Consider the following 16497-nt stretch of genomic DNA (forward strand, 5'->3'; position numbering starts at 1 on the left):
ACGCATTTCCGGCCGTACTGCCACGTTTCCCGAAACGGAAACGTGGCCAGTACTAGGGTACTAGGGTATGAAACTTGTATTTAATCAAGAGCACTAAGGTCGTTCGACTATGTAGGAGGAGACTCCCAATACAATAGTGGTCCTTCTAAAGAATAGGATGTGGATGCAGAAAATCCTGATTTGGATCTCTCTCTTGTAGCCTTACAGTCTTTATTGTACTTGCAGCCTCATATATTAATAGAAATAAAGGCTGATTTTGAGATTTGGATATATAATAAAGGTTGCTTTTGGATATTGTGATATGTTTATTTTCATTATGTGATCATTCATGAGCAAATGTGATGTAAATTAAATCTTAATGTTTAAGTGTAATAAATTATAATGTATCATTTATGCTTTATGATTGCACATATATATATATATATTTAAATATTTTCAAATATATATATATATATATATTCGCATTTACCCGTTTCCAAAATTTGGGGAGGTTGCGTTTCGTATCGCTTCCCATTTCGGAAACTCGTACCCGTTTCCCCGTTTTGTGCAACCTAGGCCAAATATAAAGTACTTTCAAAAGTAAATATCTCAAGTGAAGAAGATTGTTTTGAAAGTAATGCTTAGAAATAAATACTTCAAAGATAAATGACCAAATTTAAATGTTTGGAAAGTAAAGTACAAGGATGTTCTATATGAAGTGCTTAGAAATGAAGATACTTGAAAGGGATAACACTTGTAACAATATTCTTTGTTAAACAAAAGGTATGTACTTGAAATAATGACAATTACCCAAAATAGATAAACTTTGTAAAATAAGAGGGCAAATGAAACAAGAGTTCAAGTACCAATGCTGCAAGATAAATGTAGATGAATGTATCTTGGTTTATTTCAAAGTTAAGTTAGATGCTAATTAGTTAGTTGCAAGATGAACAAGTTTCAATTGAACTTTTTCCCATGCCTTATCCTCGCCCGGGCCTTGATCTCAAAATAAGAAGTCTTAAGGGAGAGAGGGCCCCTAAGTTACTACTTCAACCAACAAAGTTGGAGGTAGATTGATTATTGCAAAGACAAATTGGAAAGATTAAATCTAATCTATAAAATTGCTTGAAGTGCAAAGTAAAATGACTAAATTAGTCGGCAGTTAAAAGAAACAAGTAAATTACAAGGTAGAGTAGATTGTGTGAAGTGCAAATTAGCCCAATTAATCTAATGATGATTATGCTACACTACTTTAGTTTAGCAAGAAATGAAAATCATTCAAGCACCACAAGATATACTTCCCCAAATGGGGAAGGGGGAATGCTCAGGGACAAAATCCCCTAACTCCCAAGAAAATGATTTCTTTATTAAATTCCTCTTATAGAATGAGGGATGGAGAGAGAGAGTTTACAATAGATCCCTTTTGGAAAAAAGGATTTGAAGAAATGCTTTGGAGAGAGCTTACAACAAGATTCCCTCAAAGGGATCAAATGCTCTTCCCCAAAAAGTTGCAGTTTGAGAGAAATTTGACATGTTACAATGGATCTTTTGGGCAAACCCAAAATAGAATTTTTTTTATAAAATTACAATGGTTTCCTTTGAGAATCTTTGGGAGAAGAAAACCCTTAAAGGGATTTGACAAGGCACAAATGGTTTTAAAATCAACAATCAAATGGTAGTTTCTTTTGTGCTTTAATCTTCAACCAACACTCCTCTTGGACTATCACAAGTCTGTAAGAGACCAACAAAGACAATTAGTTAGAAAATGCTCAAAAATGACCAAAATTACTTAAGGTCTCTATCATTTAAAAGACAAATTTCTAAGTTTAAAAGATTAGATTCCTATGATATTTTGCTAAGGAAAGACCAAATAGAATTGGTCTTTCTTAGCAAAATGGATTGTTGTTGGGACAATGGTCCAAATAAAGGCATAAATGTCTGATCTACAATGAAGAACAAAGGGAAAGATCAAGAAATTTGAAATTATAGGTGAATGAAAAGAAAGTGAGTCTTGATGGCTCTAATTTTCAAAGTTTGGAACAATGCAAAGTGAAAGATGCCAAAAAAAACTTTGGACATCCGCAGTGTTAGCACAAAATCTTGATAAAATTTTTTCTAAACAAATTCTAAGTTAAATGAATGAAACTCCTATTCTAGAGCAGCCAAGAATAGTTGAGTTTAATAAGCTCTTCTTGGTTGATTTGTGACTTTTGAAACAACTAGAAACAAAGCATGTAGTTCGCTAGATACTTAATGAAGATCATGAAATAGGAACCAAAATGATAGTAGAATTTTTATTTGAAAGAAGTGAGAGAGAAGGGTTTATTTGAAGGTCCTTTTCGAAGTTCTTGGTCCAAGTGGGACTAATGCCTCTTAGGATCCTTGGAGGTGGATGGTTCAACCAAGAACTTCCCCACTCCAAGCTTAAGATACCTGTAAACATCACTTATGATCTTGCCCACAAGATTAGCAAAATAGGTGAAATTTTGAACAGTGATAAACTAAACATGCTATTCAACCTAGAAACACATGTAATAGTTAAATCTAGAATGCAAAATTTCAAAAGAATAACAAGCAATTGCTACTCTTTCCCTTGGACAACAATGTCCCTATCAAGGTCTATGATAACCAACTTGAAAGCAAATAGCATAAAAATCAACAAGTTACCTCAACTTAAGCACATGGCAAACCACACAAAGCAAGGGACCATTGACCTCCAAAGTCTTTTGTATTATCAATAGTATAGCAAAATTACAACAGAGTTTACCCAAGCTCTCAAGCTTCCTTCCTTTCCAATGAGAGGAAACTGATCACAATATATAGAATTTGGGAGAGGAGAGAAGCCCAAAGATTTCTCCAAAAATTGTTGTGATTGCCTATCAAGTGCTGCCCCCAATCTGCTGGTGCGTATCCATAATTGGCTGAGTGTATTCCTCATTATCTGCTGCGTGTGGCAGTCCTCTGCCAAGCGAGGAGGAAGAAGGGGAGATAAGGGGGAAATTTACCCATCTAACTGATAGCTAATCCCCACAAAAATATCGCCAATAACTCATGATTCCCCTGCTGCGTATTGACTTTCCTTTGTGCCTGTGTGACTGTACTATAGCTGGCAGCGTAGGATCTTGTGGAGAGATTTGTGGGAGGAGCAGATCCCAAGGAGAAGTTTACTCCTAATTTGGCTGCCATATTCCCTCAATCGAATCAGTCTAAATCTGTCAGCAAATTCGTGGGTCTGAGAGGGAAATTCAGCCTACTTGGCATTTTCAACCCCCTTGACTGGTAACTAATTCAACCTGCTTGGTAGGACAAACTCGTGTTGCTTGGGTGGCTACCACATCAACCTTCAACTCAACCTTAATTTGGCCAAGTCACTCCACTTGATTTCTTTGATTATCATTGACTTGGAACATGCTTTAAATGTGTTCCCACTTATTAATTATTTTATTTTATTTTATTTTATTTCTTGTCCTTTTCATCCTGACCTTTGGAAAAAGTGGGTTTTCATGGGGAAATAATCATTTTTTGATCCCCATATTGGGTATTAGGATAATGTTGGTGCTCTAAGCATGAATTTTGAGCGCCCACATTCCACCAACACCTAGGGTCACTTATTTACATCATTACATGGAAAATTAATTAAAAATGTCGTCTTGCGGGAATTTTTAATTATTTAAAAAATCCTAGAAAGACTTAGTCAAATTCCGTAAGATTCCAGAAATGACCTGGCATGGTAATATACATCAACCCTAGACATTAGGACACATTCAAGGCCCAGTTATTAAGTCACACTCCAACTTTGGAGGTATATGAGTGAAAAAACTCTACTAGTTATTTATTGCTAAAAAATGAATAATTAGTCAAGTGAAAAAAACATTCTAGAGTGAAATCACTTAGTAAGTAGGTCCCAAATTCCCTTTCAGGAATGGATCTCAACTTTCAGAAACAGATCTTGACTTTCAGAAACGGATCCCGGTTAAAAGGGACTAGATTTCAAATTAATAAAAGTGCAGTTTTTAATGTTAGGTTTCCTTTGGTGTTTTTAATTTGATGAAGTGGTCCCTTTTTTTTGTTCCATGAGTTTGTTGGCCGCTCAATTTCAGATAGCAACAACAAGTTTGTCGACCGCTTGATTTTAGATAGCAACATCGCGCAAGGGGCAGCAGATAGGATTTGGTGTTCTCCAGGTAACGACCCCACAACAATAGTGTGCAAGGGGCAACAAATAAGATTCGGCATTCTCTAGGAAACGACCCCATAACAATAGCGCAAGGGGCAATAGACAAGTTCGTTGTTCTCTAAGCAACGACCCCACAGCAACAACGCATGGGGAAATCGACTGGATTCAATGTTCTCCAAGCCACTACCCCACTGAGCACTCCAGTTTGGAATGATAGAACTTGAGACATCGAATGCTTTTTTTTTTTAAATTTCCATGCGTTCGTCCAACCGTCTGTTTTTTGGCCCTCTGTCCATGGAATCAACCACCCTTCTCTCTGGTCAGTGTTGTATAAATTTATAATCAATTAAAATTTAAAAATTTAAATCATAGGGTGTTATTTTTTTTTTAAATTACAGGGACAAACATTACGGACAACGCACAGGTTTGTAAAGCTGCAGGTTTGATTGTGGAGGGTTGATATGATCACATCTTTTGGACTCCATGTGCAATACATTCATTGAACTTTATGCTTGCCAAGATTGGTGAGGTTGAATGGATTAATGAAATATATGTAACAGTAAAAGAAATCCAAATGTTCATAACCAATCATTCAATGTCCCATGCCATATATCGAGATTTTGCAAAGTTGGAGCTACTGAAGGTACTCTTTTTTTAATCAATATTATTTGTATTGGAATTTGGAAATTCTTAATTTTAATTACAAATTTATATATGATTTCTCATTTGAGATTTGGCTTTTTGAAACTTGTTAATTGTTGAAACCCGTTTTGCCTCCCACACTCTTGTCATAAAGAGGCTTGTGGAGGTGGACAAACATTACAAGCAATGGTTATTGACCCTCTTTGGGTGGAGGACTTCCACTTCTGATAGAGGGCAAAAAATCAAGTCCATCATTCTTGATGATGCATGGTGGGACAAGGTCCAATACCTTCTACGGTTTACTGAACCAATCTTGACCTTGATCAGGACTTTTGACACAGATACACTTTGCTTGGGGGAAATTTATGAAAACATTGGTAGTATGTCGAAGAGGATAAGGGAAATTATCAAGACAAGTGAAAATGACAATTTTGAAACATTTTGTTATTTAGTGAACAACATAGTTATCGAAAGGTGGAACAAAATGACCACACCATTACACTTTTTGGCGTATGCATTGCACTCCAAATATTATCATTCCAAAATTTTGTTTTTACCTGGTAGAACAACGCCAAACAAAGATTCCGAAGTGGTACAAGGATATAAGACAACTTTGTGGAAAATGTATAGAGATGTGGGAGTTGCAATGGAAGTATGTCAAGAATTTGGAGGATTTGTACAATTTACTGGTAGCTTTTCAGATCTAGTAGCTATGGATGATCCATGGAATTTTGATCCTATTACTTGTTGGGGCTTCCATAGTGGGGATAACATTCATCTCTTGACTCTAGCCGCTAGGTTGTTATCACAGGTTGCTAGTTCCTCATTAGCTGAGAGGAATTGGAGTACATATGGCTTCATCCATTCAGTGAAGTGAAACAGGTTGGGAGCAGAAAAGGCTGAGGATCTTGTGTATGTTCATTCCAACCTCCGTCTTCTATCACAAGCTGAGCTAGAGTATAAAAAATGTTTGAGTAGGATGTGGGATGTGGAGCCTGAGATCTTTGACTTGAACCTAACACTGATTGTCATGACTCACCCCAACCTACTTGAGGATATTGTTCTACCACCATTCCGACCTACTGATGCAACTTCCTACATCCCAGGACCCCCATCATCTATTCATGATGCAGAGTTGCAATGTGTAGAAGAGAATGTATATCCATTTGAGGATATGTAGTTGAACCTACTGCAGATTATGATATTAGTAGAGTGATCATGGATGAGACACTCATTTTTGTACTTACTATTATCGTTTATGATATTATCTTCTTTGTATGAGGTAGGATGCATCATTTCAATGTTTCAATCTTCATATTTATAATATATCTAATGGTTTCAGTACTAAATGTTGTGATTTATAAATGGATTTGATTTTTGAACTCTAAAAGTGTTTTTAAATTTTTTTAAAATATTATTATATTTTTTGTACTTGACGTATCCTTACCGTATTCGAATCCTGGATTTAAAAAAATCTAGCGAATCCGGATCCATATCCATATCCAAATCCTGGTAACTTAGGGTAACACCCTTCAAAGGGATTGATCTTGAAATCTTGTAGTAGTCATGAGCAAATACAATCCACGTTTCATGCATCAAAATAAAACAAGATAGAAGAGATCCAAGAATTGATTCCAACGCCTCAATAGGTATATATCAAACAAATTTGTATTCTCAAAACAAAGTAACCCACCATAACAACAAATTGGAACATGAGGAAGAGACTTTTTATAGATGAGTCTTCATCATCCTTCTCATTCACTATTATTTTCTATCTCGTTAGATTTACCGTAGTTGAACTACAAAATGACTTGTCTTCAAACTATATAAAAGAGAATAAGTGAAAAACTATAATAAAGATGTGCCACATGTACAATATTTCTCGAAGAGAGGGGGATGTCCCACTGGAGAGGCTGAAGTCTTTCCCAAATGCAAGGAAAGACACTCAAAATATGTTAACATGCTCCTCCAATGACGAAAGGTCCAAATAGGTGTCAATGTCCATCCTCAAAGAGTGAATCCACTACCCGTGGGATGAATGAGGTCAAGAAGAGAGGGCAGCTCGTCAAAATAGGCTTCAACTGCTGCATGAGAGGTCTCTGAGGTGCAAGCTCATCCTCAATCCATGTTGTCAACATCCACAAATCTTGGGAGGCATCTCCTCAAGTCAAGGCATAGGGGCTAACATTTCTTTATCATGGACGGATAACGACTTATCAGAAATAGCCAACTTCTTGCTTTCAAAAGTGATTGGCTGCTGATTTTGCATGACAGTCCATATGCTGGTGCCAAATGCATCACATTGCACTACAATGGGCTGTGAGAAATATGGAAGTGCAAGCAGAGGGCTAGAAGTTATTACCTTCTTAATTTGCTGGAAATTTTCCTCTACTGCCTCATTCCATTTGAATTCATCCTTCTTTGTCAGATTGGTGAAGGGTGCAACAAGGCTTCTAGATCCCTTGAGAATTTTTTTATGTAAAGGCTTGATAACCTGTGGAACAAACTCAACTTGCTGGTGCCAAATGCATCACATTGCACTACAATGGGCAGTGAGAAATATGGAAGTGCAAGCAGAGGGCTAGAAGTTATTACCTTCTTAATTTGCTGGAAATTTGCCTCTACTGCCTCATTCCATTTGAATTCATCCTTCTTTGTCAGATTGGTGAAGGGTGCAACAAGGCTTCTAGATCCCTTGAGAATTTTTTTATGTAAAGGCTTGATAACCTGTGGAACAAACTCAACTATGTCATTTTCTTTGGTGTGGGCCATAGAAGAATAACCCAGGTCTTAGCTAGAGCAGATTAATTTGTGGATGATGTGCCCTAGGTAAACAAGTTCAATCTTTCCAAAGTTGTATTTTGATTCTTTTGCAAGCAGGGAGTTAGCAGGATGAGTTATAATACTGGTCTCAAGTGGCCGTTGTTCTGTATGGCACTTTCTGGCATGGTGGTTGAGACATAATTTTCTGTTCTTGTAAGCATAGGACGAAAATTGACAAGTTCTGTGCTTTCCCTTTTATACTAGCCACTATCGTAGTTTTGAAAACTGGCCGGTTTGAACCAGTAACTGGTCAAACCAGCTGATCAGCCACCCTCAGACATTGACCCATTTGAAAAATCCGGTTTTGGGTAAGGATGGCAGAAAAATCAGAATATTTGACATGGTAAAGATGTTAAGTTTCATAGTGTCATTAGAAATTAGTTTGGACAGTATCTGTATAAATAAGTTCACGGTTCAAATTTTCAATAGACACAGAATTGATTTTATGACATAGTTGACTGTAGCGGTGGAAATTGAATGTACAGGATGGATTTCAGTTTTATGCTTGTATGTAATGATTAATCCTCATGAAGATAATGCTGGCAAATGATGATTTTGAAGAGGCTGTTGTTTAATTTTATACCCTCTCCATTTTGGGTTGCATACAACAAATTACTATCTCTGATTTAGAAATTCAAGCATGCAAAATCTGTGCCAGAAATGAATGGATGTTCAATGAACTGATTAGGGAAGCATTCCAAGTGATTTCAAAGTATCTATCCAGCTCTGCTTGACAGCATGCACAATCTCAATTTGATAATGAAACTAGGAGTACCATTTGCACTCAGTGCCAGTTTGATATTTGCACCCTCAAATGGTATATAGATGAGCAAACTTGCATATTTTGTCAAGGATTTGGAATCATGGTTTGAAATCTTTACAATAAATTTTTACATTAAAAATTAAGTATTTTATGTATTTTTTCAATTCTGGTTCATTTAATGCTGTTTGATCTGGTTCCATTTTGAACAGCAGTTGATGGGTGCCCCCCGGTTCTGGTTTTTAAAACTATGGCAACTGCTGTGTGAAGGTCTTGTTATTTTCATGAAAATCATTTTATTTAGATCATTCTCTACATTTTAACTGCTAGTCATAGCTTTTCATTTTGTAACATATTTTGAACTGTTTGCATCTATTTCCTTAAGATGTAATAGTATGTCTGAAAAAGGCTGTTATGTTTTTTTTCACCTTTTTTAAAGAAAGTCACCAATGCACAGAAGCCTTTTTTGATTCTTTAAGGCTTCTGAGAACTTTATCTTGATATCCTTTTCAGGTTAAAGAATTTGCAGGTCACAGTGCTAAAGTAAATGACCTGAGCTTTGATGTAGAAGGTGAATATATCGGGAGCTGCTCAGATGATGGGTATATTGTTATAAACAGTTTATTTACAGATGAAAGGGAAAAATTTGAATACCATCGTCCTATGAAAGCTGTTGCTCTTGATCCGGATTATGCAAGGAAGTCATCGAGGAGATTTGCAGCTGGGGGCCTTGCTGGTCAACTATTGCTCAACACAAAAGGATGGTTTGGGAATCGTGATCAGGTTAGTTTGATTGTGAGTTGAGACTGCAGATTAATAGATTATTCCAAGAATTGATTTGTCAAAGGTTTTATCAGTTACATAAGAAATGCTTAGATGCTTTCAACATTAGCCATTAGTACTTGTGATGATTTGCTTAGCACAAAAGTATGTGATGTTTCTCCAGGTTCTACACTCCGGGGAAGGTCCTATTCATGCAGTGAAGTGGAGAACTAGTCTTTTAGCTTGGGCGAATGATGCAGGTGTCAAAGTTTATGACGCTGCAAATCATCATAGAATTACATATATTGAGCGTCCACGTGCAAGTCCACCTGCAGAGCTCTTACGCCCTCATCTCGTGTGGCAGGTCAGTGACCACGATGGTGGATTTTGTTGATCAGTATTTGCAGGTCCTTTGCCTATTTTTCTGACAATTTTGGTGCTCAGGATGACAGGGTTTTGGTCATTGGTTGGGGAACATCTGTGAAAATTGCAGCTATCCGACAAAAATCTTCTGGAGGAACAAATGCAACAGATAGGAACTATTCATCCTCTACCAGTGCAAAACAAGTGGATATTGTGGCTGCATTTCAGACTGATTATTTTATTTCTGGACTTGCACCCTATGGAGATGCTCTACTTATTCTAGCTTATATACCTGACAAGGAGGATGGAGAAAAGGAAGTCGGTAAAGGCATACCATCATGGCAGGTTATTTTTAGTCTTTTATTGAACTATTTTTTTTTACTGATCCCTTGATCAGTGTAGGCCCAATCAAGTGTGGTCCTCTGCATGCAAGCTTAAGTTGTTTCTTTTGAGGAGTATTATTTTAACAGAGTATATCCATTTATGGAATATATTAGCTCATTGCAGATATGGTTCCTGCTCCTAATTGACTGCCCTTTTGATAATAATGATACAAATCTGTTCAGTTTGGCCAATTTTTTTTGAAGATTTATGTCTATGATGTATTCCCAATTATCTTTTAGTGCTTCTTTTAGTCCAATCGACAGGCTTTGGTCAGTCATGGGAATGCATATATTTTCTTTCTTTCTTGTTCCTTGAAATTTCAAGGCCATGCAAAGATCACCATATTTAGACTGCGAATGAAGTTACAAGACACTGAATAGTGCATAACAAATTTGAAAACTTTTGCCCAGACAGGCAGGATGTGCCAAACGGCCTGAGGTACACATTGTGACTTGGAAAAATGAAGATCTAGCAGCGGATGAACTTTCTATCTACCATTTTGAGCATTATAAGGCCACGGATTATGGACTTGCACATGCTCCTTTTTCAAGTATGGAATTGACTGTTTATCAGTTATTGTTTTGTTTGTACATGCAGAAGTTTCTGGTAATTTGTTCTCTTCTGCACTGGGAGTATAACTGCACAGTCTATTCCTGTTTTTTTCCTTGCTTCCAGGGAGTGGTAGTGCAGCAACACAGTGGATTGCTGGAGATGAGCCGCTATACTATATTGTTTCCCCCAAAGATGTAATCATTGCGAAGCCTCGGTTAGTATGAGTTTGATTTTGAAAGGGTGACTGTGCTTTGCAGACAGAAAGCAGTCTTATGTTCATGAAAGCTGCAGATCCTTGGGTTCATAGGCTTCTTTTAATATGCTTATTTACAAGATAAAATTTTGCAAGTGTTTGCCATTGGTAACAGGATGTTTTTATTCATTAGTGTTAATATATGTCTGTCTTGGCCCTTGGGTAAAATACATGTCTCGAAATGTACTTCCTTTGCATGATACCTATAGTTTGCTTCCTTTTCTCTTCTGTAACTAGATTGATTGGAAATTTATTCAGTGCTTTATTGATTTACCCACTTAAATATTCTATGAAGTTCTATTCCTTGTTCTCGACTTTGTAAGCATTGACAGTGCCAAATTTATAGAATATAACATAAAAAATATATGTGATCACTTAATATGTTAGTGACATGTCACCAATGTAATAGTATTATGTTGAGGTTTAGGGGTTAGGTGGTTGAACCGCCATAACCAACTTGAGGTCGAAGTCATAGGGTTGACCAAATTTGAACCTTCAGTTTCGAAATTCTGCGAACCCCAACCTCAAAGTTGAATTCGTTGAAGTTCAGGCCCCGAAATGCGCCAACCAAATAGGTGGACTGCTGCAGGTATTGCGGAATCTAGCTCCATGAACATGATGACTGTTTTGAGTATTTCTTTCCCCCCAATAGCCAGTATGAGGTTTCGTTTTCCTCATAGCAGCAGGCTATAGTGGCCATATTCCCCATCAATGGCAGGGAATGGTGGCTATATTCCTTAACCTTGAAGCTGCAGGCGATGTGACAGCCATATTTCTTTACCAGAAAGTGGGAGGTGTGTAGCGGCTCAGCCATATTTCTTTACCAGAAAGTGGGAGGTGTGTAACGGCTCTTTTAACCCCGATGACATTGTTATAGTTTACAGACATGCTATATATTAACAGATTGTATTATTTTATAACTAAAACGTATGTGTTATGCAAGTTATGAAGTATATTTTATAAATTATAACATTTAATAAATTATTAAATATGTTTTAGTTATTATGAGATATTTATATTTTCTTTATATATATGATTTATTTTAATATATTATAAAATATGATCTATATTGTGAAAATATGTATAAGGACGAACTTAATGGCGAACCTTATTTGAACTTCATTAGGGAATTCAAATTCAAATCGAATTTTATTGTTTTCAAACCTGAACTTGAACTTGAACCATGTGACATTGCTTAAGGTGTTATTAATGTATTGAGGGATGAGTAACTTGAGAGAATGGTATATCTATTTTTGTTAAACTAGCTTCCTCTTATCATGATGGAGTTATCGTTATGGAGAAATCATTAGCAACTAGTGTTGCAAACATCCCGATTTTATCGCAAAAATATCACGAAATCGTGATCTTTTGGCCAAGCTGATGTTTATTGATATTTTGGTAATTTCTTAATTTTGCCGATGTTTGCCGATTTCTACTGATATTTTCCCGATTTTTACTATAATTTGTTTTTTTGTGTCCTTGTTGATTTTATCTCGATGCCGATGTTTGCAACACAGTTAGCAACATTCAATTTGGTTACCTATGGCTTGGAAGTTGTGAGTGGAGGGTATCTTTTCAGCTAGTCATCTAGGACTTGCACCTAGTCCCAACTGTTGTTGCATGTATTGGCATGCATCCACAAGCACAAGCATGACACTTTGTAAGAATTGAACCATGGTGGGGGCTATATTAGCTAGTTGCTTTTGTTAATGCTAAAAGCCATTGTTGATGAATGGTATATCATGTATCTATTGTGGACATCCTACCTACTACCTCCCAGGTTTGCACTTGTTGCAAAAGTGTGAGACCCTAAGGGGAACTTAGGCAAGCTATTCACTGTCACCTCAATAGCCTTTCTTTCCTCACTTTAGACTAGGTAAAATTGGATGATCCTAGTCTAGGGGGGCTTCCCTATGGTTGAGTAAGCTCACTATGTGTAGCATGTAGTGGGAGGAAAAGAAAGCTTAGCAATATAAAACAAAAGGAAAAATGACTTTGTATTTTACTTGTTTGGGCTATGGGGTCATGCATGCAACTTTAGAGGGCTATTTTTCAAGAGATATTGGGTGCTATAAGCAACAAAGGTGACGTGCTCTATAGCAGCCCTAATTTGGTGAACAAGAAATCATAGGTTTTATGAAAGGAAAGGACCCTCTATGAGCAGCTCCACCACCAAATTAATCTAGAAATGGCCTTGCCTAAAGATGGAAATTATGCATTCACTTACAAAAGGATGTGTAGGACATGAACTTCTACTCTTTAAGACAAAGTTACAAGAAGGATTTGATTACCTCCAATGTAGCAAAGATGCTCCTCTATGGCTTTCAATTATAATCCTCTCAACAACTTGCATACTAAATGTAGCAAGAAGTTTGTTGAGATCCATAATTTCATCCAAGAGGGTATAATAATTTTTTTAATGAAAACAAATCAAATTAAGCTCTCAGTTAACTAACTCAAATGGCCAAGTCAACAATAATAGAATAGTGAAGCTAGTTACAATAACTACATCCAAAATAGGGCCAAGAAGGGAGGACGCCTCCTTTGCTTGAGGGTTAGACAAAGTCTAAGGTTCAAAAGTAGCAAAATAGATGTCTATCCACATGTTTGTCGTTCAAGAAGTGTCCCACGCATGAATCTACATTAGTGCAACCTCAAAACACATATATAAAACCATGACAATGGTATAGTGATATAAAATATAAAATACCAAGTGATTTTTTCGAGGACTGGAAAAGTGGACAACTCAAGAGCCAGTCTTGAGAGAGAGAGAGAGAGAGAAAGAGAGAGAGAGAGAGATTTGCCAATGAATTCATTGGCGTCAAGGTCTCCTGAATTTGCTGGTCGAGGGAAATGAGGGGGATCTGGGCATTGACTCGCGAGTCGCTATTGGCATTCTTATTGTAAGTGTACATATTCAAAGGTACACTTATAAGATAAGATATTTTTTTTAATGTCGGAGGAATGTCTATAAAAGTAGGTCAATGGGGCTGAAGAATACAACTAGTAAGAGTACAATGTGGGAGTGCAAGCACATCTTCTAGGAAATGTCGAAAATAATATAAAAAGAAACCTACATTAGTGCGGCCTTAGAACACATGTATAAAACCATGACAATGGACAACTAAGTGAGTTTGTCTAAGACTAGAAAAGTGGACAACTCAAGAGCCAATCGAGAGAGAGAGAGAAAGAGATTTGCTGATGAATTCATTGGTGTCAAGGTCTCCTGAGTCTAATGGTATAAGGTAATAGGGTGAAATTGGGCACTTTCTCACTATTGATGTTCTTTGGAACCATCAGGATGTTCGATTGTATGATCGTGGGGGGGATGTATTAGAATGTGATTGTATTAATGATTGCCTAGTGTTCTTTTGACCAAGTTATTCTGCAATAACTCATTATATCGTATAAATGATTTATCCCACATGCATTTGTTCTCCTTTCACTCTCTCAAATATAATTGAGGTGAATGAGGCTCTATTGCGGGTGTGGGGTGAGAAAATGTGCACTAATGGAGTGTGATGTGTACATATGTAATGTGCTCTAATGCATATGTGGGGGTGTAGCCTTGTATGATTGGTAGTTTACTTGGAGAATAAAGAAGTTGCTTTAGTGGATGTACCCCGCATTGGGGTTTTACCATGTAATCCCTGTCTCTCCCTTTTTTTGACTTGCATTGTTTATTTACTATTTTTATGCATTATTTGTGAAATCTCCTATGAAAGCGTCAGAAAAACAGTGAATAAACAATGCAAGTCAAAAGAAGCGAGAGACACTGATTACATGTTAAAACCCCAGTGCGGGGAACATCCACTGAAGCAATTTCTTTATTCTCTAGGTAAACTCCCAATTATACAAGGCTACACCCCCACATAAACTTTAGAGCTCATTACATTTGGATTCTTGCATACTCAATATAGTCTCCTTCACCTCAATTATATACTATGTTGCACGAAACTTCTAGGAACCCAAAGTTTCGGGATGTACCCGTACCCGAAACTCTGAAACTCGGCCGAAACTTGACTGAAACTCAACCATTATGTAATCATCTATGAGAGTTAATATAGACTTGGTTTTCCTTCTAAATTGACATCTATGGATATTATTCCCTTTTTTCATGCAAGATAATGTGTTATTCACTTATTTATAAAATAAAATTATGTGTATAAACATATATGACATTTCGGCCAACGTTTACATTTCTGGGAGGTGACGTTTCTAAACGTACCTGTTTTGGAAACTCCGAAATGTTTCGGCGCTTCATGCAACTTAGATTAGATATGAGAGAGCGAAAGGGGAGATTTTCCCATAATACATGTGGGATAAAACCGTTTTAAAATATTGTGAGTTATTGAAAAATAACCTGGTCAAAAAACCACTAGGCAATCATTAATACATTCACATTCTAACATTCCCCCTTAATGATGACTAGATGGCTAGAATCTCAGGAGGAAGATGTCATTAACTAACATTCAACATTAGTGACAACTTCCCGCATCTGCAATAAGGTACGAAGTCAGAGAAACTTTGCTATTGAAATAGTGATATTTGCTCAAGTTTGGTGAAAACCAAGGTGGTTGTCCAGATATGAATGTAGATTTATAAGAGAATGGAGCCAAAAAGCATAGATCTACGGAAGTCTGATGCAAAAGATTCAATAACCAACTTATTCAAGGAGATAGAGCTCAGTAACCTGCACTGATACCATGCTAGATTTAACAAATATGCATTAACATATGATAAATATCTACACGGTCTAATTTCCTATGAAAAGCATCAGGAAAACAATAAATTGAAATGCATGCAAAAGGTTCAATAATGAACTTATTCAAGGAGATAGAGCTCAATAACCTGCTCTTATACCATGTTAGATTTAACAAATATGCATTAACATATGATAAATATCTACATGGTCTAATCTCCTATGAAAGCATCAAGAAAACAATAAATCGAAATGCACAAGACAAAGGACAGGAGAGACAGAGATTATGTTGATGTTTCCCCACACTGAGGTTTTACCACGTAATCCCTGTCTCTCCTATCCTTTGTTGTGTGCATTCTGATTAACTATTTTTTTGATGCTTTCAATGGAGATTAAATCACGTGGATCTTTATCATATGTTAATACATATTTGTTAAATCTAACATGGTTTCAGAGCAGGTTATCAAGCTCTATCTCCTTGAATAAGTTCGTTATTGAGTTTTTTGCATCAAGCTTTAGTAGATCTATGCTTTTTGGCTCCCTTTTCTTACACATCTACATTCATATCTGGACCACCACCTCGATATATGCAAATAGACAACATACTTTAACCCTGATATATATGCAAACATATGACAATCATGGTGCATACTGTGATATCATGAGTGGATTATTCAACAACTATATATGCAAACAAATGGCGCCAGCACATAGCTATATCCAAATGGGGGGCATTTCTCTGACAAGGCAAGAAATAAACCCATTGAAACAAAATTCTGTTGACTACACAGACCTCTTAGGAGACATCAACCTTACGAACCCTTTTTACATATTCCTTGCCATTTCCTTCAATAACGACTAAAACACGGATTGAAAGTCAATTATTAAATAGTGACTAGGTCAGTTGGTGGATTTACAAGTTGAAATTAAATGAATTTATGTGGCTCCTTTATGAATGCATGGCATTTTGAACTTCAGTAATGAAATCTGGCTAACGTAACTACTTAGTATATGTGAACCTAAATGAATTTGAACAATTTTTCTAAGGTTTGCCTAATTTTGAAGTTCAAGGTTCAAATTCGGCAAACCTTGTGACATAC

At 36.6% G+C, this 16497-nt stretch overlaps 1 protein-coding gene across 1 annotated transcript in view; it reads left to right on the top strand.

The window, feature by feature from the left end:
* The window catches only part of VPS41 (vacuolar protein sorting 41), a 205845-nt gene that overhangs the window by 35940 nt on the left and 153408 nt on the right, over positions 1-16497 (top strand). Inside the window, exons 2-6 of the mRNA XM_089412059.1 lie at positions 8895-9164; positions 9328-9507; positions 9588-9851; positions 10305-10440; positions 10566-10656. Of these exons, the coding sequence (XP_089268185.1) occupies positions 8895-9164; positions 9328-9507; positions 9588-9851; positions 10305-10440; positions 10566-10656 (941 nt within the window). The remainder of the gene's footprint in view (positions 1-8894; positions 9165-9327; positions 9508-9587; positions 9852-10304; positions 10441-10565; positions 10657-16497) is intronic.

This window comes from Pinus tabuliformis, chromosome 3_1 (genome assembly GCF_031772625.1).
Source record: "Pinus tabuliformis cultivar Carrire ecotype Pingquan chromosome 3_1, CPIR1, whole genome shotgun sequence".
Taxonomy (NCBI): Eukaryota; Viridiplantae; Streptophyta; class Pinopsida; order Pinales; family Pinaceae; genus Pinus; species Pinus tabuliformis.